This window comes from Carcharodon carcharias, chromosome 14, assembly GCF_017639515.1.
Source record: "Carcharodon carcharias isolate sCarCar2 chromosome 14, sCarCar2.pri, whole genome shotgun sequence".
NCBI lineage: Eukaryota > Metazoa > Chordata > Chondrichthyes > Lamniformes > Lamnidae > Carcharodon > Carcharodon carcharias.
Genome location: NC_054480.1, coordinates 100,706,150 through 100,731,757, shown reverse-complemented (window position 1 = coordinate 100,731,757; position 25,608 = coordinate 100,706,150). Strand labels below are relative to the sequence as shown.

General features: G+C 45.1%; 1 protein-coding gene across 1 annotated transcript; it reads left to right on the top strand.

Moving 5' to 3' along the window:
* Positions 1–5,553: 5,553 nt before the first annotated feature.
* fam32a (family with sequence similarity 32 member A) lies at positions 5,554–20,444 on the top strand. The gene is made up of 4 exons (XM_041203836.1): positions 5,554–5,694; positions 8,008–8,167; positions 10,050–10,103; positions 19,438–20,444. Exons 1-4 carry the CDS (start codon positions 5,624–5,626, stop codon positions 19,504–19,506), a joined length of 354 nt encoding a protein of 117 aa, XP_041059770.1. The 5' UTR covers positions 5,554–5,623; the 3' UTR covers positions 19,507–20,444.
* The last annotated feature ends 5,164 nt before the right edge of the window (positions 20,445–25,608 follow it).

Here is a 25,608-nt window from a genome sequence, read left to right as displayed (position 1 = left end):
GGTGTTATTGTTGATGTAGGGGAGGGGCTATGAGGCAGGTGTTATTGTTGTTGTATGGGAGGGGCTATGAGGCAGGTGTTATTGTTGATATGGGGAGGGGCTATGAGGCAGGTGTTATTGTTGTTGTATGGGAGGGGCTATGAGGCAGGTGTTATTGTTGTTGTAGGGGAGGGGCTATGAGGCAGGTGTTATTGTTGTTGTTATATGGGAGGGGCTATGAGGCAGGTGTTATTGTTGATGTGGGGAGGGGCTATGAGGCAGGTGTTATTGTTGATGTGGGGAGGGGCTATGAGGCAGGTGTTATTGTTGTTGTATGGGAGGGGCTATGAGGCAGGTGTTATTGTTGTTGTAGGGGAGGGGCTATGAGGCAGGTGTTATTGTTGTTGTAGGAGAGGGGCTATGAGGCAGGTGTTGTAGAATGTTCTAGAATGTAGAATATTATTGTAGAATGGGGGAGGGGCTGTGAGGCAGATGTTGGTGTTGTTGATGTAGGGGAGGGGCTATGAGGCAGGTGTTGTTGTCGGATGGGGAGGGGCAGTGAGCCAGGTGTTGGTGTTGTTGTTGTAGAGGAGGGGCTGTGGGGCAGGTGTTGTTGTTGTAGGGGGGGCAGTGACCCAAATGTTGGTGTTGTTGTAGGGGAGGGGCTATGAGGTAGGTGTTATTGTTGTTGTAGGGGAGGGGCTATGAGGCAGGTGTTATTGTTGTTGTAGGAGAGGGGCTATGAGGCAGGTGTTATTGTTGTTGTTGTAGTGGAGGGGCTATGAGGCAGGTGTTGTTGTTGATGTAGGGGAGGGGCTATGAGGCAGGTGTTATTGTTGTTGTAGGGAGGGGCTATGAGGCAGGTGTTGTTGTTGATGTAGGGGAGCGGCTGTGAGGCAGGTGTTGTTGTTGTCGTAGGGGAGGGGATGTGAGCCAGGTGTTGTTGTTGTAGGGGAGAGGCTGTGAGGCAGGTGTTGTTGTTGTATGGGAGGGGCTATGAGGCAGGTGTTGTTGTTGATGTAGGGGAGCGGCTGTGAGGCAGGTGTTGTTGTTGTCGTAGGGGAGGGGATGTGAGCCAGGTGTTGTTGTTGTAGGGGAGAGGCTGTGAGGCAGGTGTTGTTGTTGTAGGGGAGGGGCTGTGAGCCAGGTGTTGGTGTTGTTGTTGTAGTGGAGGGGCTGTGAGCCAGGTGTTGGTGTTGTTGTTGTAGCGGAGGGGCTATGAGGCAGGTGTTGTTGTTGATGTAGGGGAGGGGCTGTGAGGCAGGTGTTGTTGTTGTCGTAGGGGAGGGGATGTGAGCCAGGTGTTGTTGTTGTAGGGGAGGGGCTGTGAGGCAGGAGTTGTTGTTTTAGGGGAGGGGCTGTGAGGCAGGTGTTGGTGTTGTTGTTGTAGTGGAGGGGCTGTGAGCCAGGTGTTGGTGTTGTTGTTGTAGTGGAGGGGCTGTGAGCCAGGTGTTGGTGTTGTTGTTGTAGCGGAGGGGCTATGAGGCAGGTGTTATTGTTGTTGTAGGGAGAGGCTATGAGTCAGGTGTTGTTGTTGATGTAGGGGAGGGGCTGTGAGGCAGGTGTTGTTGTTGTTGTAGGGGAGGGGCTGTGAGGCAGGTGTTGTTGTTGTAGGGGAGGGGATGTGAGCCAGGTGTTGTTGTTGTAGGGGAGGGGCTGTGAGGCAGGTGTTGTTGTAGGGGAGGGGCTGTGAGGCAGGTGTTGGTGTTGTTGTTGTAGTGGAGGGGCTGTGGGCCAGGTGTTGGTGTTGTTGTTGTAGGGGAGGGGCTGTGAGGCAGGTGTTGGTGTTGTTGTTGTAGTGGAAGGGCTGCGAGCCAGGTGTTGGTGTTGTTGTTGTAGGATGTGGATGGGCAGTGAGGCAGGTGCTGGTGTTGTTGTTGTAGGATGGGGCCTGGCTGTGAGCCAGGTGTTGGTGTTGTTGTTGTAGGATGGGGGAGGGGCTGTGAGGCAGGTGTTGGTGTTGTTGTTGTAGGATGGGGGAGGGGCTGTGAGGCAGGTGTTGGTGTTGTTGTTTTAGGATGGGGGAGGGGCTGTGAGCCAAGTGTTGGTGTTGTTGTTGTAGAATGGGGGAGGGGCTATGAGGCAGGTGTTGTTGTTGTCAGATGGGGAGGGGCAGTGAGCCAGGTGTTGGTGTTGTTGTTGTAGAGGAGGGGCTGTGGGGCAGGTGTTGTTGTTGTAGAGGGGCCTGTGACCCAAATGTTGGTGTTGTTGTTGTTGTAGGATGGAGGGCTGCTGTAAGGCAGGTTTGTTGTAGTGAAGGGGCTGTGAGCCAGATGTTGGTGTTGTTGTTGTAGGGGAGTGGCTGTGAGCCAGGTGTTGGTGTTGTTGTTGTAGGATGTGGATGGGCAGTGAGGCAGGTGTTGGTGTTGTTGTTGTAGGATGGGGGAGGGGCTGTGAGCCAGGTGTTGCTGTTGTTGTTGTAGGATGTGGATGGGCAGTGAGGCAGGTGTTGGTGCTGTTGTTGTAGGATGTGGATGGGCAGTGAGGCAGGTGTTGGTGTTGTTGTTGTAGGATGTGGATGGGCAGTGAGGCAGGTGTTGGTGTTGTTGTTGTAGGATGTGGATGGGCAGTGAGGCAGGTGTTGGTGTTGTTGTTGTAGGATGTGGATGGGCAGTGAGGCAGGTGTTGGTGTTGTTGTTGTAGGATGTGGATGGGCAGTGAGGCAGGTGTTGATGTTGTTGTTGTAGGATGGGGGAGGGGCTGTGAGCCAGGTGTTGGTGTTGTTGTTGTAGTGGAGGGGCTGCGAGCCAGGTGTTGGTGTTGTTGTTGTAGGATGGGGGAGGGGCTGTGAGCCAGGTGTTGGTGTTGTTGTTGTAGGATGGGGGAGGGTCTGTGAGCCAAGTGTTGGTGTTGTTGTTGTAGATGTGGGGCTGTGAGGCAGGTGTTGTTGTAGGGGGGGCTGTGACCCAGATGTCGGTGTTGTTGTTGTTGTAGAATGGGGAGGAGCTGTGAGGCAGGTGTTGTTGTTGTAGGAGGTGGGCAGTGGCCTAGATGTTGGTGTTGTTGTTGTAGGATGGGGAGGGGCTGTGAGCCAGATGTTGGCATTGTTTTTGTTGTAGGGGAGGGGCTGTGAGGCAGGTATTGTTGTTGTAGGGCGGAGCTGTGAACCGGATGTTGGTGTTGTTGTTGTAGAATGCGGGAGGGGCAGTTAGCCAGTTGTTGGTGTTGTTGTTGATGGGGAGGGGCTGAGAGGCAGTTGTTGTTGATGTAGGGGGGGACTATAAGGCAGTTGTTGTTGTTGTTGTAGGGGAGCCACTATGAGGCAGTTGTTGTTGTTGTTGTAGGGGAGGGGCTGTCAAGCAGTTGTTGTTGTTGTTGTAGGGGAGGGGCTGTGAGGCAGTTGGTGTTGTTGTAGGCCCGGTGCTATGAGTCAGGTGTTGTTGTAGGGGAGGGGCTGTGAGGCGTTTATTGTTGTTGTTGTTTTGGGGAGGGGCTATGAGGCAGGTGTTATTGTTGTTGTAGGGAGGGGCTATGAGGCAGGTGTTGTTGATGTAGGGGAGGGGCTATGAGGCAGGTGTTATTGTTGTTGTAGGGGAGGGGCTGTGAAGCAGGTGTTATTGTTGTTGTAGGGGAGGGGCTATGAGGCAGGTGTTGTTGTAGGGAGGGGCTATGAGACAGGTGTTGTTGTTGATGTAGGGGAGGGGCTGTGAGGCAGGTGTTATTGTTGTTGTAGGGGAGGGTCTATGAGGCAGGTGTTGTTGTTGTAGGGGAGGGGCTATGAGGCAGGTGTTGTTGTTGTAGGGAGGGGCTATGAGGCAGGTGTTATTGTTGTAGGGAGGGGCTATGAGGCAGGTGTTATTGTTGTTGTAGGGGAAGGGCTATGAGGCAGGTGTTATTGTTGTTGTATGGGAGGGGCTATGAGGCAGGTGTTATTGTTGTTGTAGGGGAGGGGCTATGAGACAGGTGTTGTTGTTGATGTAGGGGAGGGGCTATGAGGCAGGTGTTATTGTTGTTGTAGGGGAGGGGCTATGAGGCAGGTGTTATTGTTGTTGTAGGGAGGGGCTATGAGGCAGGTGTTGTTGTTGTATGGGAGGGGCTATGAGGCAGGTGTTATTGTTGTTGTAGGGGAGGGGCTATGAGACAGGTGTTATTGTTGTTGTAGGGGAGGGGCTATGAGACAGGTGTTATTGTTGATGTGGGGAGGGGCTATGAGGCAGGTGTTATTGTTGTTGTAGGGGAAGGGCTATGAGGCAGGTGTTATTGTTGTTGTATGGGAGGGGCTATGAGGCAGGTGTTATTGTTGTTGTAGGGGAGGGGCTATGAGACAGGTGTTGTTGTTGATGTAGGGGAGGGGCTATGAGGCAGGTGTTATTGTTGTTGTATGGGAGGGGCTATGAGGCAGGTGTTATTGTTGTTGTATGGGAGGGGCTATGAGGCAGGTGTTATTGTTGTTGTAGGGGAGGGGCTATGAGGCAGGTGTTATTGTTGTTGTAGGGGAAGGGCTATGAGGCAGGTGTTATTGTTGTTGTAGGGGAGGGGCTATGAGACAGGTGTTGTTGTTGATGTAGGGGAGGGGCTATGAGGCAGGTGTTATTGTTGTTGTAGGGGAGGGGCTGTGAAGCAGGTGTTATTGTTGTTGTAGGGAGGGGCTATGAGGCAGGTGTTGTTGTTGTATGGGAGGGGCTATGAGGCAGGTGTTATTGTTGATGTGGGGAGGGGCTATGAGGCAGGTGTTATTGTTGTTGTAGGGGAAGGGCTATGAGGCAGGTGTTATTGTTGTTGTATGGGAGGGGCTATGAGGCAGGTGTTATTGTTGTTGTAGGGGAGGGGCTATGAGACAGGTGTTGTTGTTGATGTAGGGGAGGGGCTATGAGGCAGGTGTTATTGTTGTTGTATGGGAGGGGCTATGAGGCAGGTGTTATTGTTGTTGTATGGGAGGGGCTATGAGGCAGGTGTTATTGTTGTTGTAGGGGAGGGGCTATGAGGCAGGTGTTATTGTTGTTGTAGGGGAAGGGCTATGAGGCAGGTGTTATTGTTGTTGTAGGGGAGGGGCTATGAGGCAGGTGTTGTTGTAGGGGAGGGGCTATGAGGCAGGTGTTGTTGTTGTAGGGAGGGGCTATGAGGCAGGTGTTAATGTTGATGTAGGGGAGGGGCTATGAGGCAGGTGTTGTTGTTGTAGGGAGGGGCTATGAGGCAGGTGTTATTGTTGTAGGGAGGGGCTATGAGGCAGGTGTTGTTGTTGTAGGGAGGGGCTATGAGGCAGGTGTTGTTGTTGTAGGGAGGGGCTATGAGGCAGGTGTTGTTGTTGTAGGGAGGGGCTATGAGGCAGGTGTTATTGTTGTTGTAGGGGAGGGGCTGTGAGCCAGGTGTTGTTGTTGTAGGGAGGGGCTATGAGGCAGGTGTTGTTGTTGTAGGGAGGGGCTATGAGGCAGGTGTTATTGTTGTTGTAGGGGAGGGGCTGTGAGCCAGGTGTTGGTGTTGTTGTTGTAAGATGGGGAGGGGCTGTGAGGCAGTTGTTGGTGTTGTTGTTGTAGGATGGGGGCGGGGCTGTGAGCCAGGTGTTGGTGTTGTTGTTGTAAGATGGGGAGGAGCTGTGAGGCAGTTGTTGGTGTTGTTGTTGTAGGATGGGGGCGGGGCTGTGAGCCAGGTGTTGGTGTTGTTGTTGTCGTTGGCGCTGCTGGTTCTAGTTCCGGTTCCGGGGAAGATGGCCGAGTATCAGGCGGTGCAGCGCGGCGCCCTGAATCTGAAAGGAGTAGCCGAGCTCGGCGTCAGAAAGTGAGAATGGGAATCCGGGAAGCGGGCAGGGCCCGGCCTGGCCACCGGGGCTGTGCCCGGTGCGCAGCTGCTGTCAGGCCTAGTTTTGAGATCATTGTTTCAGCCCCTGGATTAGTTTCCCTCCTGGAGAGGGAGAGTCACACCCCAGTCCGAGGTCTGGAGAGTCAGTGCTGAGGGAGTGCTGCACTGTCAGAGAATCAGTGCTGAGGGAGTGCTGCACTGTCAGAGAGTCAGTGCTGAAGGAGTGCTGTACTGTCGGAGAGTCAGTGCCGAGGGAGTGCTGCGCCGTCAGAGAGTCAGTGCTGAGGGAGTGCTGCGCCGTCAGAGAGTCAGTGCTGAGGGAGTGCTGCACTGTCGGAGAGTCAGTGCTGAGGGAGTGCTGTGCCGTCGGAGAGTCAGTGCTGTGCCGTCGGAGAGTCAGTGCGGAGGGAGTGCTGTGCCGTCAGAGAGTCAGTGCTGAGGGAGTGCTGCGCCGTCAGAGAGTCAGTGCTGAGGGAGTGCTGCGCCGTCAGAGGGTCAGTGCTGAGGGAGTGATGCACTGTCAGAGTGTCAGTACTGAGGGAGCACCGCGCTGCCACTTCCCTGGAATCTTTCTGGAAAATCTCCCCTGTACCCTCTTAAGGACCTCCATATCCTTCCTAAAGTGTGATAAGAGCTGGACACAATACTCTTGTTGTGTCTTAGCCAGTGCTTTACACAGATTCAGCATAATCTTCCTGGTCTAGCATTCATTTCCTCTATTTATAAACCCATGGTCTGATATACTTTGTTTACTACTCCTCCAATATGTCTTCACCCCCAGGTCCCTCTGTTCCTGCACATTCGTTAGAACTGTGCCATTAAGTCTATATTTCCCCTATCCCTTCGCCAAAATGCGTCACCCCACACTTCTCTGTATTAAATTCCATCTGCCATTTGCCTGCCCATTCTGCCATATCCATCCCTTGGTGCAGTTGATTCAGATCATTCTCACTGTTTGCCACTCCAAGTTTGTTATCATTGGCAAATTTTTGAAATTTTACTCTGTATTCCAAGATCCAAGTCTTTTATATATTTCAGACAAATTAGTTATTAGCATTGACCCTTGGGGAACAAAACTGTCCACCATTCTTCAGTCTGACAAACAACCATTTATCACCACTCTGTTTTCTGTCTTTCAGCCATTATTTTGATCCATGCCAACACTGATACTCCTATTCCATTCACCTAGAACTTCTGACTCTGATGAGAATGACATTTTATCTCCAGTGCGCCTCGCATGGGCCAGTGCGTTTCACTTTATTAGTAGTAAAGGCTGAAATTTTCTATGGTAGGGCATGGTGTCTGTCATTAGACCTGCCTTTGTACATATAGATTTTCTATATTTTTGCATGACAAGTTGCAAAAAATATTAGCTGATCAAGGTGCAGGAAGGCAAATCAGGGCATGTGAGTGAACAGGGCACATAGCTGCTTAACCAATCAGATTGAAGGATGGTGAAATTAACAGTGCAAGGACTGAGGAGGAGGGTGAACTCAAGTGGGTGAAATCAACGCTAAATAAGATACGGAGAAATAAGGATGAAGCGAAAGATAAGATTGAAAGTGAGAGGAAAGAAAAGGAGCAGAGAGGAGAAATAAGTAAAATTTGGTATTTTACTTTTTTTAAAGATACCATTTTTGCCAAGCTAACCCCATTGTGGTGCACCTCTTTGATAGTTAAGTTTAACTGCATATCTGTCTCATGCCTGATTTTGTACCATTTGTGCCTAAATAACAATGATCAGTATTCTCTCGACATTATTTTGACAGAAAAATCTGGCCCATTATGTATCGCCCCCTCATTTCTCTGGATTTTAAAAATATATCATTGTTATTGAGATTTTACAAAGCTAGATTTGGGGTTCAGTCTGTTACTCTGTCTAAATATTGAATTGCTAGTTAGATTGGCAAGAAACTCAGCACTGTATTCCAAAATTGTTTCTAAAACACACCTTCAGGATTACTATGTCTATAGGAAAACTGCTGTGGCAGTGGCAGGACCTTGGCTACCTATTCAGGAGCTGAAGATATATTCTCTTGCCCTTTGATTTAAATGATAGGTTTTTACCCTTGTCCTTTCCATAGTATTTGTGTCTGTTTCTGGGGTTGAGTCTGAAGGATGAAGTTCCTTTCCCCTCTCTCTCTCTCTCTTTCTCACCCCCCTCCACTCCCTCCCTGCCCAACTCCCCTCATTATAATCTCCACTCTCCATTGATCTGTGCACCTTGTTTCACTCAATCTCAGCTGTCCAAGACAAGTGCTAAAACCGGGATCCTTTGTGTTTTTAAAAAAGGAAGAAAAAGAAGAATAAGGAAAGCAAGAAAATGCTGGAACAGATCACCTCAAATCAGAAGCAGCATACGGCGAGGGAGGAGGCAGGAGAGCATAAGAGAGTGACCGTGGACAAAAGAACTCCAGCACAGAAGGCATTTGATAAGATGCAAGAGAAGCGGGTGAGCTGTTAAATCTTATGAGTAAAAAGAAATCCAGGGACTTCTGGAAATCCAAAGCTAGTCAATCTGTGTTTGTAAGGAGTTAATGTTTTGGTTGTGGGGCCTTTGTTAGAATTGAACTCGAGATCTGGAAATGAAACACAATGGTGGAGAGAGGGCATTGGGTAGAATATACAGCAAAGAAGCATAAAGCGTCAATAGTATAAGCTTATATCCTGAATGAATCATTATTCATTCACAAGATGTGGGTGTTGCTGGCAAGGTCAGCATCTGTCACCTATTCCTAATTGCCCTTAACTGAGTGGCTTCGTAGGGCATTTCAGAGGGTATTCAGAATTAACTATATAAGTGACTGTGGGTCTGGAGTTGCATTTATGCCAGACCAGGTAAGGACGGCAGATTTCCTTCCCTAAAAAGACATTAGTGAAGCAGATGGGATTTTAATGACAATACATAATTTCATGGTCACCATTACTGATCCTAGCTTTTTATTCCAGATGTATTTATTCCAGATGTAGTTATTTAATGAATTGAATTTAAATTCCCCAGCTGCAGTGGTAAGATTTAATTTCATATCCCTGGACCAGTATTCCAAACCTCTGGATTACTAACCCTGTAACAGAATCGTACCCCTAAAATGGAAAGACATGAGCGAGTAAAGGTAAAAGAAACTGTTCAGCTGGAGCAGTGACCTGTCACAGGAAGGGAAATGAGAGGACAGAAGGAACAATCTGTAAACTGATGCAATCTGAAATTAAAAACCAGAAAAAACTCGAAGCAGCCAGTAGGCTCATCAAAAAGACAGGCCGGAACCCTGGGCGAACACTACTCCTTCCTCTCCCAGCCAGAACCGCAGATGAAAACCAATCCCTCTCCTGGCCAGAACCATAGATATAGCACAGCACCCCCACTCCCCTCACCATCCTGCTAGCAAGAGCTCTAGTTGCAGCCCAACTAAACAAACCTCTACCCTCCTCCAGGCAGACCATGGTTTGATAAAAAATAAGGCCATTGGCTTCTCCCAAAGGTGTCCACGGAATCTACCCCCTGGCTGCCCCGGCCCTTGCTTCCACTGTCACTTTGTTCCTTGCCCTGACAAAATGAGTGATCCACAGGTAGTTATGATTTGAAGTTGCTGCAGTTGGCAATAGGAGCAGAAGGTAACTGCTTTAAATTGCATCCAGCAGGTATAATGTGAAAGGGAATGTGATTTCTGAGCTTTTAACTATCCTTGTACCGAGCATGTTTCTGATACCTGAGGTAAACAGTCAGTTAGATAAGACATGGCTAGTCTCTACTGAAGGAACACACTTCTTTTGAACTAAACACAACAGACACCTGAGGTCTCAGCTAATGATAATCGATCACCAAGGTCCTGAGCAGCTTGGAGCTCCAAAAGATGAGTAAAATTTCTGCAGATCCTGGAAATGTGAAACAAAACCAGAAAATGTTGGAAATGCTCAGTAGGCCAACTGTGAAGAGGACAGATTAATTAGTGTTTTAAGTATGCACCCTTGGTTAGAAGGGGAGGAAATTATGGACGAATGACATTTAAAAAGGAACAGAACTGGGGAAAATGTCATTCTCCCTCTCTATAGTGTGCGCATCACGCTTAAAATGCTTAAGTGGAGAACAAGAAAAGTTTAATTGATAGAATGAAAATGTAAGATTTGCTAATACCTCATCTGCCATTTCATTGCTTGCTGTTCCCTATTAAACTTTGTGTGTTTGTTTCTCGTCTCCCTCCCCCACGTCTTGTCCTGGTCCTTCCTCAATGCTGCCCGTAATTCAGAACTGCAAGCTTCTGTCTCCTCCACTTAGCTTTGTAGAGATCACAGTTCCAGTTCTTTTCATTCTCTTCCTGCTTTTTAATTTCTTGCAGCAAATTGAAAGGATTCTGAAGAAGGCATCAAAAACTCACAAACAGAGTGTGGAGGTAAGATGTTAGTTTTCTTCCGCTTGAATGCAAATATCTTATTGATATTTAAAATTTTGAAATCCATTTTAACTTAACATTTAACACTTTAACCATGGACCAAGTGCTGGAAAATGGGATTCGAATAAATAGGTGCTTGATGGCTGTCATGGTCATGATAGGCCGAAGGGCCTGTTTCTGTGCTGTACAACTCTAACTATTTTTCAGCAACCTTGCAAATAGTCAAAAATGGTTTTGTCTAAGAGTCTCTGACAAGAGAGGAATAATTTCTGAGTTTACAATGGGAAATGAAGCAGAGCAAATAAGAGAAGTAAGGATAGGGGAACATGTAGACAATAGTGATCACTGTGTTAAAATAATAATAAAGGGCCAAAAATCCACCTCCTGTGCTATAACAATTCTGTGGTAAGTAGGACAAAGACAAAAGTAATACATTTGAAAAGGCTATTTTTGAGAGAATGAGAATAGAATAAACTGGAAAACAAATTGACAGAGAACAGTAGGAAGTATTTAAAAAGATGATCAATGGAGCTCAGGAGAAACATTTTCCATTAAGAAAAGAACAGACTAGATACATGAAGGATGAATAAAGAGATAAGTTCAGACCTGAAACTAAATGAAGAAATCTACACTACTAAGATAGATGATAAAGAAAAGGATGACAAAAATGAAGAAGCTAGAATAGAAATAAAAGTTAGGAAAGCAAAGAGGAACTACAAAATTAAATGAAGGTATATAAAAAGGAAATAGAAAAATATTCCACAGACATATTGACTAATGAAAAATCAAGATTAGGATTGCACCGCTAAGGGATACACATGGTAATCTCTCAAAAATGGCAGAAGTATTGAGTAAATACTTTGTCTCTGTGTTTACCTGGAAGCCTAATAGAGTAGACCTGGCATTAGAAGAGATTAAAGGAGAGGAAGACACTTAAGATAGAAAGGAGGTAGATAGATGATAAATTGATCACATTTAAGAAAGGACAAAATCCCTGGTCTGGATAGATTGCATCCATGCATATGATAAGAAGTTAGGGAAGAGGTAACAGAGATCCTATTACAAATATATAAAACCTCATTAGAACAATGAATGGTGCCAGAGGACTGGCAAACAGATAATGTGATTCCCTGAAAAGGAAAATAGAACAAGGAACTATAGACTGTAACTTAATGTCAGTGGTAGGAAGGATAATGGAATCTTTACACAGAGATCTATTGGAAAAACACCTGGAAACTTAAATTATTAAACAGAAGTCACCATGGATTCCAAAAAGCAATGTCCTGATTGACCAAACTTATTGAATTCTTTGAAGAAGGAACAGAAAGAGTAGAAGAGGATAATGTGGTAGCTGCTTTCATTAGTTTTTCAAAGGTCTTTGACAGGGTACCGCACAGCAACCTCATGAGCAAGGTCAGACGTGAGTCAGTGGGCAGGTAACAGCCTGGTTAGCATTCTGACTACAAAACAGATACAGCAGTAGGGGTGAAGGGTATCTTCAATGGTGGCAAATAGTGCGAAGTAGTATTCCACAGGGATTGGTTCTGGGATCACTGTTCACAATTTACATTAATGATTTGGACTTGGGAATCAGAGTACATTTTCAGAATATTTGGACAATAAATTGGGCGTATGGTTAATACTGAGGAAGACTAACAGATTACAAGAATATATGAATACATGACATAGGAGCCAGCTCCGCCACTCAATAGGATCATGGCTGATCTGTTTGTGTTGCAAGTTCTACGTTCTCAACCATCCCTGATAACCATATATTCTTGTTAAGTAAGGGAATCAATCTACCTCTGCCTTAAAAATATTCAGTGACCCCGTTTCCACTGCCTTCTGAGGCAGAGAATTCCAAAGTCGTACAACCCTCAGAGAAAAAATTTCTTCCCCGCTCTGTCCTATAAAGGTGTCTCCTAATAAACTTGCAGAATGGATGTGCAATTGTAAAGTAATTTCTGTATAAAGTGAGAGATAATGCATTTTGATGAAAAGAATATGGAGGCCACATATTGCTTGATAAAAAATCTAAATGAGGCAGAGGAACAAAGGAATCAAAGTGTAAAAATGTACACATCATTAAAAGTAGTGGCACAGGTTAATAGCCCATAAAAGTCCATTGCTTCCATTTCTGCTTTTTTCTCCCCCTTTATTTTCTTTTCTCTTTATCTCTCCTAGACTCTCCTCACTTGTCGTTGTGTCTCCTTTCAATTCTCCCCTCTTTGAGTACATGCCTCTTAATTGTCTACCACAGCAGTACAGCAGTCCTCAGCCTTCCTACTCTCTTATTACCATCCCAGACTTTACTCTCTCTTGTATAAATCTACAACTCCTTTCTTGGCATCCTCCATACAGCTCATCAAGCCACTCATTGCTGCCTCCTGATGGGCAACAACCTCAACTGTCCCATCTGACTCTGTTACCAGCCTTCCCTTCCAGAGCTTTGCTAGGGGCTAACCTTTTCTACCTCTTCCACTCACTCTCACTCCTCTCAATGCTGATCCTGTGGACTCTGTCATTGGATCAGCTATCATCACCCCGCTATGCATCTCTCTCCACAGATGCTTTCAGACTTGCTGAGTATTTCCAGCATATTGTGCGTTTATTTCAGATTTGCAGCATCGACAGTATGTTTTGCTTTTGAGTTGAAGTGATATGCTAGCCTTTATTTCAAACAGGTGACCCATATTTCCTCCTGGTTAGGCAACACCTCAATTTTAAAATTCTTATTGTTTTCAAATCCTTCCATGGCCTTGTTCTCTCTATATTAACCTCCTCCAGCCCAGAACCCTCTGACATACCTGCGCTCCTCTAATTCTGATCTCTTAAACATCTATGGTTTCAATCACTGCGCCCTTGGTGGCCGTGCCTTCAGTTGCCAAGCCCTAAGCTCTAGAACTACTTCCATAAGCCTCTCCACCTCTCTTTCCTCCTTTTAGATACTCCTTAAAACCTACCTCTTTGACCAAGCTTTTTGTAATCTGCCCAAACATTACCTTGTGGCCCAATGCCAGATTTTGCTTTATAACACTCCTATTTTTTTTTTAATTCATTCGTGAATTGTGGGCTTCATTAACTGGGCCAGCATTTATTGCCCATCCCTAGCTGCCCTTGAGAAGGTGGTGATGAGTACCTTCTTGAACATCTGCTGTCCATGTGGCGTAGGTACACCCACAGTGCTGTTAGGAAGGGAGTTCCAGGATTTTGACCCAGCGACAGTGAAGGAACAGTGATATATTTCCAAGTCAGGATGGTGAGTGACTTGGAGGGGAACTTCCAGGTGGTGGTGTTCCCATCTATTTGCTGCCCTTATCCTTCTAAATGATAGTGGTCATGGGTTTGTAAGATGCTGTCGAAAGAGCTTTGGTGAAGCACCTTGGGACATCGTATTGCATTAAAGATGTATAAATACAAGAGTAAGGGAGTCTTGGTGCAGTTATATAGACTTTTTGTTAGAGCACACCTTAGTACTGTGTACAGTTTTGGTCAGTCTTACTTAAGGAAGATGCAGTGCAGTGAAGATTCACAAAATTGATTCTCAATGAGATGGCTGCCCTATATGGAACAAATGAATAGAAAAGGCCTATGCTTTCTGAAGTTTGGGAGAATGACTGTTACTTTGATTCAAACAAATAAAATTCTTAAGCTTGACAGGTTTGACACCGAGAGGCTGTTTCTTCTGGCTTGGAGAGTCTAGAACCAGGGGTCATGGCCTCAAGATAAGAGGTTGACTAGTTAGGACTGAGTTGAGAAATTTCTTCACCCAGTGAGTGGTGAGTCTTTGTAATTCTCTACCCGAGAGAGATGTGGATGTTCAGTCACTGAGTACATTCAAGACTGAGATCGACAGATTATTGAACACATAGGTAAGCAAGGGATGTGAGAAAAGGATGGGAAAGTGGAGGGTGACCAGCAATAATCTTAGTGGTGGAGCAGGCTTGAGGGGCCTAATGGCTTACTGCATTGTGCTTGTGTTTGATTGGGTAAACAGAATGTTTCCATTTGTGTGGGAGTCCAAAGCTACAGGTCACACATAAATGATAGTCACTAATAAATGCAATAGGAAATTCAAGAAAAATTCTTTATTTAGAGAATGATGAGAATATACAAAGTGTTACCACAAGGAATAGTTGAGGTGAAAAGCTTAGCTGCAATGGCATAGTGTATAGCGCTGGACTAGTAACCCAGAGACCTGGGTTAATGCCCTTGGCAGATGGTGAAATTTGAACTCAGTAAAAATTTGGAATTAAAAGTCTAATGGTGACCATGAAACCATTGTCGATTGTCATAAAAATCCATCTGGTTCACTAATGTCTGCTGTCCTGACCTGAGTCTGGCCTACATGTGACTCCAGTCCCACAGCAATGTGGTTGGTTCTTAACTGCCCTCTGAAATGGCCTATCAATCCACTTAGAAGTCTAAAAGGAATGGAACCAGATGGACCAGAAATGACAGTGGCAAATTCAGCTCTGTTGACCCTGCAACGTCCTCCTTACTAACATCTGGAGCTTGTCCCACAGACAAGTCAAGCAACAGTCTGACATTGTCATACTCACGGAATCATACCTTACAGATCATATCGCAGACACCACCACCCTAAATATGTCCTTTCCCACTGGCAGGACAGCCCCAGCCGAGGCAGCGCAGTGGTATGCAGTCAGGAGGGAATTGTCGTCAACATCGACTCCGGATCCCATGAAGTCTTATGGCATCAGGTCAAATATAGGTCAGGAAACCACCTGCTGATTATCACGGACTGCCCTCCCTCAGCTGATGAATCAGTGCTCCTCTATGTTGAACACCAATTGGAGGAAGCACTAAGGGTGGCATGGGTGCAGAATGTACTCTGGGCGGGGGACTTCAATATTCATAACCAAGGGTGGCTTATTACCACCAGACTGAGCTGGCCAACTCCTAAAGGACATCGCTGCTAGACTGGATCTGCAGCAGGTGGTAAGGGAACCAACTAAACATACTCAACCTCACCAACCTGCCTGCCGCAGATGCATCTGTCCATGATGGTATCGGTGGGAGTGACCACCACAAAGTCCTGTGTAGACGAAGTCCCGTCTTCATATTGAGGATACCCTCCATCGTGTCCTGCATCACTACCACCATGCTAAATGGTTTTGAACAGATCCAGCTACTCAAGACTGGGCAACCATGAGACGCTGTGGGCCATCAGCAGCAGCAGAATTGTACTCAGCCACAATTTGTAACCTCATAACCTAGCAAATCCCCCACTCTACCATTACCACCAAACCAGGGGAATCAACCCTGGTTCAATGAAGAGTGCAGGAGGACATGCCAGGAGCAGCACCAGGCATACCTAGAAAAGAGCTGTAAATCTGGTGAAGCTACAACACAGGACCACGTGCATGCCAAACAGCATAAGTAGCAGGTGATAGAGCTAAGCGATTCCACAACCAACGGATCAGATCTAAGCTCTACTGTCCTGCCACATCCAGTCATGAATGGTGCTGGACAATTAAACAACTCACTGGAGGGGGTGGCTCCATAAATATCCCCATCCTCAATGATGGGGACGCCCAGCACATCAGTGCAAGAGATAAGGCTGAAGCATTTGCAACAATCTTCAGCCGTAAGTGCCAAGTGGATGATCCATCTTGGCCTCCTTCAGTGGTTCCCAGCATCACAGATGCCACTCTTCTGCCAATTCGATTCACTCTACGTGATATCAAGAAACGGCTGAAGGCAGTGGATACTGCAAAGGCTATGGGTCCTGACAACATTCCGGCATTGGTGCTGAAGACGTGCTTCAGAGCTTGCTGTGCCCCTAACCAAGCAACAACACTGGCATCTACCCAGCAATGTGGAAAATTGCTCAGGTATGTCCTGTACACACACAGCAGGACAAATGCAACCCGGCCAATTACTGCCCCGTCATTCTACTCTCGATCATCAGTAAAGTAATAGAAGGCGTCATCAACAGTGCTATCAAACTGCATTGCTTAGCAATAGCCTGCTCACTTACGCTCAGTTTGGGTTCCATCACTAGATAAACACAAGAGGGGAAAGGAATAGAAGAAAATGCTGATAGGACTAGATTTAGTAGAGTGGGATGAGGATTGTGTAGATCATCTTGCATTTGGGCTGACCTCATTACAGCCTTGGTTCAAAGGTAGACAAAAGAGCTGAACTCCTGAGGTTAGGTGAGAGTGACTGCCCTTTACCATCAAGCATTTGACCAAGTGTAGCATCAAGAAGCCCTAGCAAAACTGGATAATTAAGACCTGTATAATATCTAGATTTGGGCTGACAAATGGCAAGTAACATTCGCGCCAGACAAGTGCCAGGTAATGGCCATCTTCAACAAGAGAGAATCCAACCATTGCCCCTTGACATTCAGTGGGATTACCATCACTGAATCTCCCTCTATCTACATTCTGGAGGTTATCATTGACCAGAAACAGAACTGGACAAGCCTTTATAAGTACTGTGGCTACAAGAGCAGGTCAAAGGGAATCCTGCAGCGAGTAACTCTTCCTGATTCCCCAAAGCCTGTCCACCATCTACAAAGATCAAATCAGGAGCGTGATGGAATACTCTCCACTTGCCTGGATGAGTGTAGCTTCAACACCACAAGCACCTTGACACCATCCAGGACAAAGCAGCCCACTTGATTGGCACCCGATCCACAAATATTCACTCCCTCCACCATTGGCACACAGTGGCAGCAGTGTGTACCATCTACAAGGTGCACTGCAGGAATTCACCAAGGCTGCTTCAACAGCACCTTCCAAACTAACGACCACTACCGTCTAGAAGGACAAGGGCAGCAGATAGATGGGAACACCACCACCTGGAAGTTCCCCTCCAAGCCACTCATCATCCTGACTTGGAAATATATCGCCATTCCTTCACTGTTGCTGGGTCAAAACCTTAAACTCCCTCCTAACAGCACTGTGGGCATACCTACACCACATGGATTGCAGTGGTTCAAGAAGGCAGCTCAGCACCACCACCTCAAGGGCAATTGGAGATAGGCAATAAATGCTGGTTTAGTCAGCGACGTCCACATTCCGTGAATGAATAAAAATAATTTAAGGGGAAGCTAGATAAGCACAAGAGGGGAAAGGAATAGAAGAATATGCTGATAGGACTAGATTAAGTAGAGTGGGAGGAGGATTGTGTAGATCATCTTGCATATGGGCCAAATGGCCTATATCTGAGCTGTAGACCCTTATGTAATTTTACTAGATGTTGCTACCGGATTTCTGTGCAATTTATTGCAGTGTCTGTTTTCTACCCTTGTATGGCGCTGTATTTCGCAATGGCTGAGCCTTGTTCAATTGGTGGTTACAGCCCCACGCTGTGGTGTGATTGTGATAGTGCACCTCTGATCTCTTCTACATTATCCAGTCAGTGACTGCCTGGCATTTCACTTGCACATGGAGCTAAGTCAAAACCCCAGCTATATTTTATAGTCAGCCCTAAGAACAAGATGCCATTCACATCATTCAGCCCCTCGAGCCTGCTCCACCATTTAAAAAGATCGTGGCTGATCTGATATTAACCTGAAATCTGCATCCCACCTTCCACCGATAACCTATCACCCCCTTGCTTACCCAGAATCTATGCACCTCTGCCTTAAAAATATTCAAAGACTCTCCTTCCACTGCCTTTTCAGGAAGAGAGTTGCAAAGACTCACGACCCTCTCAGTGAAAAAATTTCACCTCTTCTCTATTTTAAATGGGTGACCCCTTATTTTTAAACTGTGACTCCTAATTCTAGATTCTCCCACAAGAGGAAACATCCTTTCCAAGACCCCTCAGGATCTTGTATGTTTCAGTCAAACTAAACAGTGAATGCAAAGGAGGACTGGAAATGACCTGCTCCCTCCAGGGGTGTGGCTGTCAACCTACTCCTCTCCTTTCCTCCCTTATGCAATCCCCAAAGAGAGAAGGTAAAAGAAATAACTGCTGTTGTTGTTAAACTTGTGAGATATACAGAGATTGAAAAGAGAATTGAACATTATGTATTTTTCATCAAAACATTCACCGACAAGACCTGTCACTTTGAGGAGTTACCTGTAGAAGAGGAGTGTTCAGGGGCTGGTTTATACAAAATGCTCGAGTAAGTCTTCCAGCATCAGGATGGTGATGTGAGGTTACCGAATTTCAGCCTTTCAGTCTCTCACCGATATTTCTGAAAACTAAAAGACATATGGAGCATTTCTGAATTTACTAGATTTTTTAAAAATCCTTTCTTGAGATTTGGGAGTTGCTGCCAAGGCCATCATCTATTGCCCATTCGTAATTGCTCTGTTAATTGACCACCTTATGGAGCTGCTGCAGTCCTTGTGGTGGAGATATGCCCACAGTTCTGTTAAGGATTTCTAGAATTTTGACTCAGTGATAGCGAAAGAGAAGTCTCATGTCAAGGCAAGGCTGATGTTGGAGGGGAGCTCGGAGGTAATGGTTCAAATTAGTTTGAGTGGCAAAGCATCAGTCTGAAGAAAGGCTGCCGGACTTTTTACTTTTAAAGGACAAAGTTGAATTTTCCTGCAAATTGAATTTTTCCTCTTGCTTAAAATGAAATCTGTTGACCTTAGCTTTGAACGGTTTAGTTTATGCTGACTGATTGTTTAAAGCGTTTGCTTTCCATTTTGGCCCCTGTGAGCAAGCAAATTGCTGACGAGAAGTTAGCTTCATTCAACGTTGTCTTCCTGTCATCTGTGCAGTGTGCATATTCAGCACTGTGTCTGCACTGAGGTTATGTTGAACGGCTATTGCTAATGGAAATGAGCTGCACTGTTGTCACACAAAACCCACCTCAGGGGGACCTGTAGAAATCTGTAGTGTCCCAGAATTTCTGATGAAAATGGCCTGACCATCCTTGAATCCAGCTCCTTTTTGTGTTGGAATGAGGAGAGAATGTGTTGTTTTGAATGAAAAGGAGTGTGTGCTGTTGTAAATTAATAGTGACCTTCAACCCCCTTGAGCTTTGGGTCTGGATGAACCAATCAAGAGCCTGCTTTACGTGCTGGCTCCGAGGGTCCCTCATGCTCCAAGTATGGCCACACTCTGCTCTGTTCCCAGTCATAGGCTGGTGGCACAAGACGCTAAATTGTGAGTCCATCTTTATGCACGAGGAATGAGAGTTTTGGACAAAGTTCTGATACACTAGAACTTCAGAGGTGCCCTTCTGAGGAAGACTTGAGATCTTACAGTGCTCCCTCTATCAGCACTGACATCGCTTCTTTCACTGTGTACCTGAATCTCCACCCAAACACAACTAGACTCAGAAGCTGGTTCCTTTGGGCACTATCTGTTAATCAAAATGTAACTTTTGCTTTTCTTGCAGGAGTTTAACCGACACCTGGATACCCTGACAGAACATTATGATATTCCCAAAGTCAGCTGGACTAAATGAGAAGATGGAGGAAGCTTTTGGACATCTTTTTGTTGGGAATTTTCTTTTTACTTTCTGAATTCTTTGCAGCTGCAGGAAATTAAAATAGACTTGATCTCTCTCTACCAACTTGTTTGTGAGGAAGAGACCTAAACTGCTGCTGAATCTGTCGACACAGTGCACAGTTAGAAAATATAGTTTCCCTGTTGAACTGGCTCTTGTGGTTATTTGTTTCCTGAATCTAGAAAAGTTTTGCGATGTTGGAAATGCAAAACCAATAACTGATCACTTCTCTTCATACAAGTGCGATATTTGCCCTGGAGTGATGAGTGGATTACTCTGTGGGTTGCTTTGTTTATCTCTAATGCCTGCGTAGTTTTAGATCTTTTTCCAGATACGTATCACAACGTTCAGCCATGAAGCTAGCCAGCTTGCTGGTCCTTGCACCAGTGGCAGGCACAGTATTTAACACAACTTCCTGTTTGTGTATAGCCAACAGCTGAATTTATTTTTGAAATTGGTTTTCAATGTGACAGGAAGCTCAGGGGCAGAGGGAGGAAGATGGCGGTAGAGAAATATCTGGGATGCCACAAGAGGCTTTGCAAAGGAGCCTGATTGATGTACCTTCCATTGTTAGGAGTCAAGTCTGACCAAGTTAGCCTAGGTGTAACATCACTGGGGTGTAAGCTGTATCAACCAGAAGGTGGAGGAATCTAAAAACCTCTGTGTCAGGTGATGAATACTGTTCTCTGTAGATTTGAACTGCTGTGCTTTCTGCACTCAGGAGTGGGAACTTCAAATCATAATATTGATACCTGCAGTCAGTTCAGTTATGCTCTTGTCCTGTGGTTGAACCAGGTTAGCTGTCATACCCTGTCTGCAGTGACTTTTTCATTGCTGCTTTCCTCCTGATGTTTGAGACCTTCATAAGCCAAAATAAAATCTTTTAACGCACCCCACCCCCTACAGAATTATTTGTGCTTTATTCAAAATGCTGAAAACAATCTAGGGCAAGGTTTTGCAATCACAGCCATCACTAGGCAATCTCTGGTACCTCACTCTTTACAACTCATCATTGAGGTCGGGTCATGGGGGTGAGGAGTGGTTTGTCGTGATCAAAATAGGAATGCACATATCAACATTAGAATAGAACGGGAAAAAATTGCAAACATCTGTCCATGATGCTATGTGAATGCGGAATCCTGGTGTAAGATGTAGACTTCTGGAATTTCTTCAAGCGGTAAATCCTGCTCACTGCCTTGGAGACCCTACATTAAGTCAGTGAATTTGTGCTGATAAATTAACATACTAGCTGAAATCAGAGTTTGGAGCAAACTGCCTATCACTAGTAATAATTTTGAAAGAAAGAACTTGCTTTTACATAGCACCTTTCATAGCTTTGGAGTGTCCCATAATGTACTTCACGATCAGCTGCTGTCATGCAGGTAAACATGGGAGCCAATTTGTGAACAGCAGAATCCCACAAAATATCATGAGATAAACTTTCATGATGCTGGTTGGCAAATAAGTGTTGGACAGGACATGAGGTGACCTGTCCTTTATATAGTAACATTTGAGCATTTATGTCTACCAGACTAGGAAGATGGATTATTAATTTAATGTCTCACCCCAAAGCTGGCACATTCAATACTGCATTAGTACCCAGTACTACACAACTTATGCTCAAGCCCCAGAACCCACAATCATCTGATTCTGAGGCAGAAGTGCTATCACTGAGCCAAGGCTGGTATTTGGTCATCAGACCCACAGTAATACCCAATGTCCTTTAACACTGCACGACAAGCGCAATGACATTTCTAGCATTTGTCTGAAAATGCAAACAAATCAAATTGGATTTCATATTCGGCCTAAAGAAGCACTTGAGTCTGGGAGCACTCTTGATTTACATTAATTCTTTCTCCTACTCTTAGAGAAGAAAATAAACCTTGTCATCGATTTCTTTTACGATGTTGGTTAAGTTTATCACTACAATTGAGACATTGGAGCAGAGCTAATCTCAAAGTCCCTTACAGTCAATGGCACCTTTTGAAGTGTTGTCACTGTTGTAAGGTTTTCCAACAACAGTCAAGTGTGCACAGCAAGCTCCCACAGTCAGTAATGAGTATTCCTGAAAAAAGAGACATGTCTAAGCTTTTCGTCTTGCAGTGGTCATGACACTCGCAAGAATACCAATACAAGGGGAAAACAATAATTTATACTGTATGTGAAGAGAGTGCTGGTGGTTGGCAAATGGCATTGCAACGGAGAATGAACCATTGGTGGTGACTGACAGTTAACTGTTTGAAATTTAAACCAGGCAGCTTGACCCTGATTGGTCAAGGCATTGCTCTGAGGAATGAGTCAGCGAATGGCTGTCACTTATTTTGCTTAGTTAAAACAGGCACGGTGTGTTTACGTTATCTTTCTGTCGGCAAAGAACAGGGCCCTGTGTAGTAATATATGTAGCCTACAGTACATGCAAATGAGCCTCACTGTGAGCCCAACCGACGATCTTAAATTGATCGTCAGCGTAATTCTTAGCACATTGAGGATTATTTAGCAAATGTTGTCCAATTGTGGAATCACATCAAATGCTAGACACTGTTATGAGCTTTGCAAGCATGAGTTGGCTGGGTACGGTCTGTACTCTGCCCATTGTGAACAGTGGCTGGGACATGCTGTTTGATATGATCCGCCAGTCTTTGGGACGTACAGCCTACATATCTAGCATCACACGGGAACTGAAATTCATATACCATATTACTCATTTGCGTGATAGAATGTCTTTATGGCTTGATGGCAGCATCCTGTTAGTGGCGAATAACACTTGTGTTGCAACTGCATAGCAACAGTGTGAAACAGCTAGCTTCACCTGTTACTCAAACTTTGAGATACCTTGCCCTTCCAGAGTAACCTGAGATAGACTGAGCACATCTCAGGGCTGAAAGTGACAGCCTTAGGCTTGTTTGTGAGTTTGCGTGATATACAGTGCAAAATGATCTGATCAGGGTAGCCATTATCCTGTAGGATGCCTTTGATACGCCCTATTTCAACATCACGCTTGCATGGTGAGCAAATGGCTCGGGTCCTATTTACAAGGTTGCTGATAAGACCAACCTTATAGTACGTGAAATTATAAGAATCCCAATGCAAATATGAAGTGAAGGTAGGCTTGCAGTAGACTGTGGTAGAGAACCCCTGACAGATTTCTCAACGAGTAGGTCAAAGAAAGGGAGTTAATTTGACTGCTCCATTTCAAAGGTGAATTTGCGTGCAGGATGGAGCCCATTAAGGCATGTAAGGAAATGATTACATGCTGCTACAGATTTATATAGGACCCTAGCCATTTGCTCACCATGCAAGCTTGATGCTGAAATAAGGTGCATCAAAGCCATCCTGTGGGATAATGGCTACCCTGATCAGATTATTTCGCACTGTATATCATGCAAACTTATGAACAGATCTAAGGCTGTCATTTTTGGCCCTAAAAAGGGCCAGTCTACATCAGGTTACTCTGGAAGGGCAAGATATCTCAAAAATTGAGCAACAAGTGAAGCTAGCTGTTTCACGTTGCTACTGTGCAGTAGCAACAGGAGTGGTATTCGCCACTAACAGGATGCTGCCATCAAGCCAAAAAGATGTTCTGCCTATCACACAAATGAGTAATGTGGTATATGAATTTCAGTGCCAGTGTGATGCTAGGTATGTAGGCTGTACGTCCCAAAGACTGGTGGATCATATCAAACAGCAGGTCCCAGTCACTGTTCATAGCGGGCAGGGTACAGACCATGCCCAACCAGTCCATGCTTGCAAAACTCAAAACAAGTGTCCTACATCAGATGTTATTCCGCGATTGGACAACATTTGCTAAATAATTCTCACCGAGTGGCCTACTCCTGCTCTTATTTCTTATGTCCTTATTATCTGTTGACACCTTTGACTGGAGAGTCTAAAACAAGGGGTCACAGTCTCAGAATAAGGGATCAGACTTTTTTTTATTCATTCATGGGAATTGGGCATCGCTGGCTAGACCAGCATATAGTGCCCATCCCTAACTGCCCTTGAGAAGATAGTGGCAATCTGCCTTCTTGAACTGCTGTAGTCCATGTGCTGAAATGAGGAGAATTGGCTTTAGAGGGTTGAAAATCTTTGAAATTCTGTACCATTGAGCACTGTTGATGCTCCGCCATTAAGTATATTCAAGATGCAGCTAAGTAGATTTCTGGATACTAAAGAAACTGAGGGAATTGGAGATGGTACAGGAAAGTGATTTGAAGGGGAAGATCAGCCATGATGTTGGAAGGCAGAGCAGGCTCAGAAGGCTGGATAGCCTGTTTGTGCTGCTGTTTCTTGTGTTATGACACCAATAGATATCGCATCATAGACTGGAGATCTCTGTTTCTCGATCTGAAGTAACTCCATTATTTTACTCCAATAAATAATGGATATTTGTTTAATTAAACAAAAAACAGAATGGTTCAATTGCATCACATGGTGCCTTATTAAAATATTGCAGTCTCATCAGCAATTCTCAACATCCTATTAATCTGACCTGTAATACTTTTCAGTGAAGCTATTTAGATTAAAATAGGAATTTTGCAAGTAAAATGTAAATAGATTTGTAACTGGGCTTTAGCAAGGGATCTGTTTGCTGGTAGAATTTAAAGGATGATGCTGGGTTGGAGTTTGAAATGTTTTACTCACTGAATTTTGAGTGAGACTAAGCTTTGGTTTTGAGTAGTTGAACATTTCTTCAGATGAGGGGATTTGGGTTATGGAATTTAATTTCCTTCTGCAATATTCTGGAATCCGAACCTGCCACCATCTAGCCAGTCACCCAGAGCCAGATCATCCACATGATATGAAAAACCTTTTACTGGCCTTTGAAGTTGTTTGACTTTCATCCTGAGCTGCCATGTTCATTTACGATTTTAGGTTTAGAAGCAGGTTATTTTTCTTGAACATGACCTGAGGCTGGCTGACGTGGGTGTACAGGATCCAATGGCACTATTTCAAAGAGTAGCAGGGAAGTTCTCCTCGTTCTTCTGCACAGCACAGATGGTGGTCATTTGGCCTGTGGTCTTTATGCTGGCTCTCTGCAAGAGCAATTCTCCTTAGTGCCACTCTCCCACCTTTTCCACATACCCCTGCACAGTTTCCCTTTTTAGATAATGATCCAATTCTCTTTTGAGTAGCTCAATTGAGTATTGTGGCCAATGTTCAATCTTCAACCAGCACTAACAGAATCAAGTCAGTCACTTCTTTGCCATTTGTGAGGCTGTACAAATTGGCTGCCATATGTGACAAAGGTAACACTATCTCAAAAGTAATGTGTTTCTGTGAAGTTTCTGGGACATTCTGAGAATGGGAAAGGCCTTATATAAATGCCTCTATTTCCAAGTGCATCAATTGCTTGCTTTTCTTCCCCCTTCTTTGATGATTCTTGTATGGGGACAGGTCTGCTAGGGTCACTAGACTGCAATCTTGAGGAGATGCACTGGCTGATGGTCCCTCCAACTCGGGTGCTAAGGCTGATTATAGCATCTGAACTGCTGCCCAGCTCCTGGTCAGCTCAGAAGAACTTTAAATCTGCCACTTTATGTGGCTTAGCACAGTAGCATACCAAGCCAACAAGTTATTCTGCCATTAAGTGCAGGCAGGTCGGCTTATAATGTCAGATAACCATTAACATAATAATTAATAATGAATTAATAATCAGTTCTGTTGAAGGGTCATGAGGACTCGAAACGTCAACTCTTTTCTTCTCCGCCGAAGCTGCCAGATCTGCTGAGTTTTTCCAGGTAATTCTGTTTTTGTTTTGGATTTCCAGCATCTGCAGATTTTTGTTTTTAACATAATTAAGTCTGACTTTTCCCTCGAGCATTTGCAAATAACTTGCAGAAATTGTTCAGCAGGTTTGGATAGCTTGCCGTGGAATTGCTAGTGTTCGAAATTTGCCCGAGGTCAAGTTGACCATTACAATAGTACAGCAGTTGTGTGTGTGTGTAGTTCAGAAGTTGCTTTGAAGTAACTGAACCTGCACAACGTGGTGTATGTGCAAATGCTGCCACGTTCATTTACGACTTTAGGTTGATGACTGTAGAGGCCTCAAGTGTAAAACAA

Coding starts and splice junctions, on each gene's coding strand:
- fam32a (XM_041203836.1), top strand. CDS start 5,624: ATGGCCGAGTATCAGGCGGTGCAGCGCGGCGCCCTGAATCTGAAAGGA. Junction 5,695..8,007: donor GCCGAGCTCGGCGTCAGAAA/GTGAGAATGGGA, acceptor TTTTTAAAAAAG/GAAGAAAAAGAAGAATAAGG. Junction 10,104..19,437: donor CTCACAAACAGAGTGTGGAG/GTAAGATGTTAG, acceptor CTTTTCTTGCAG/GAGTTTAACCGACACCTGGA.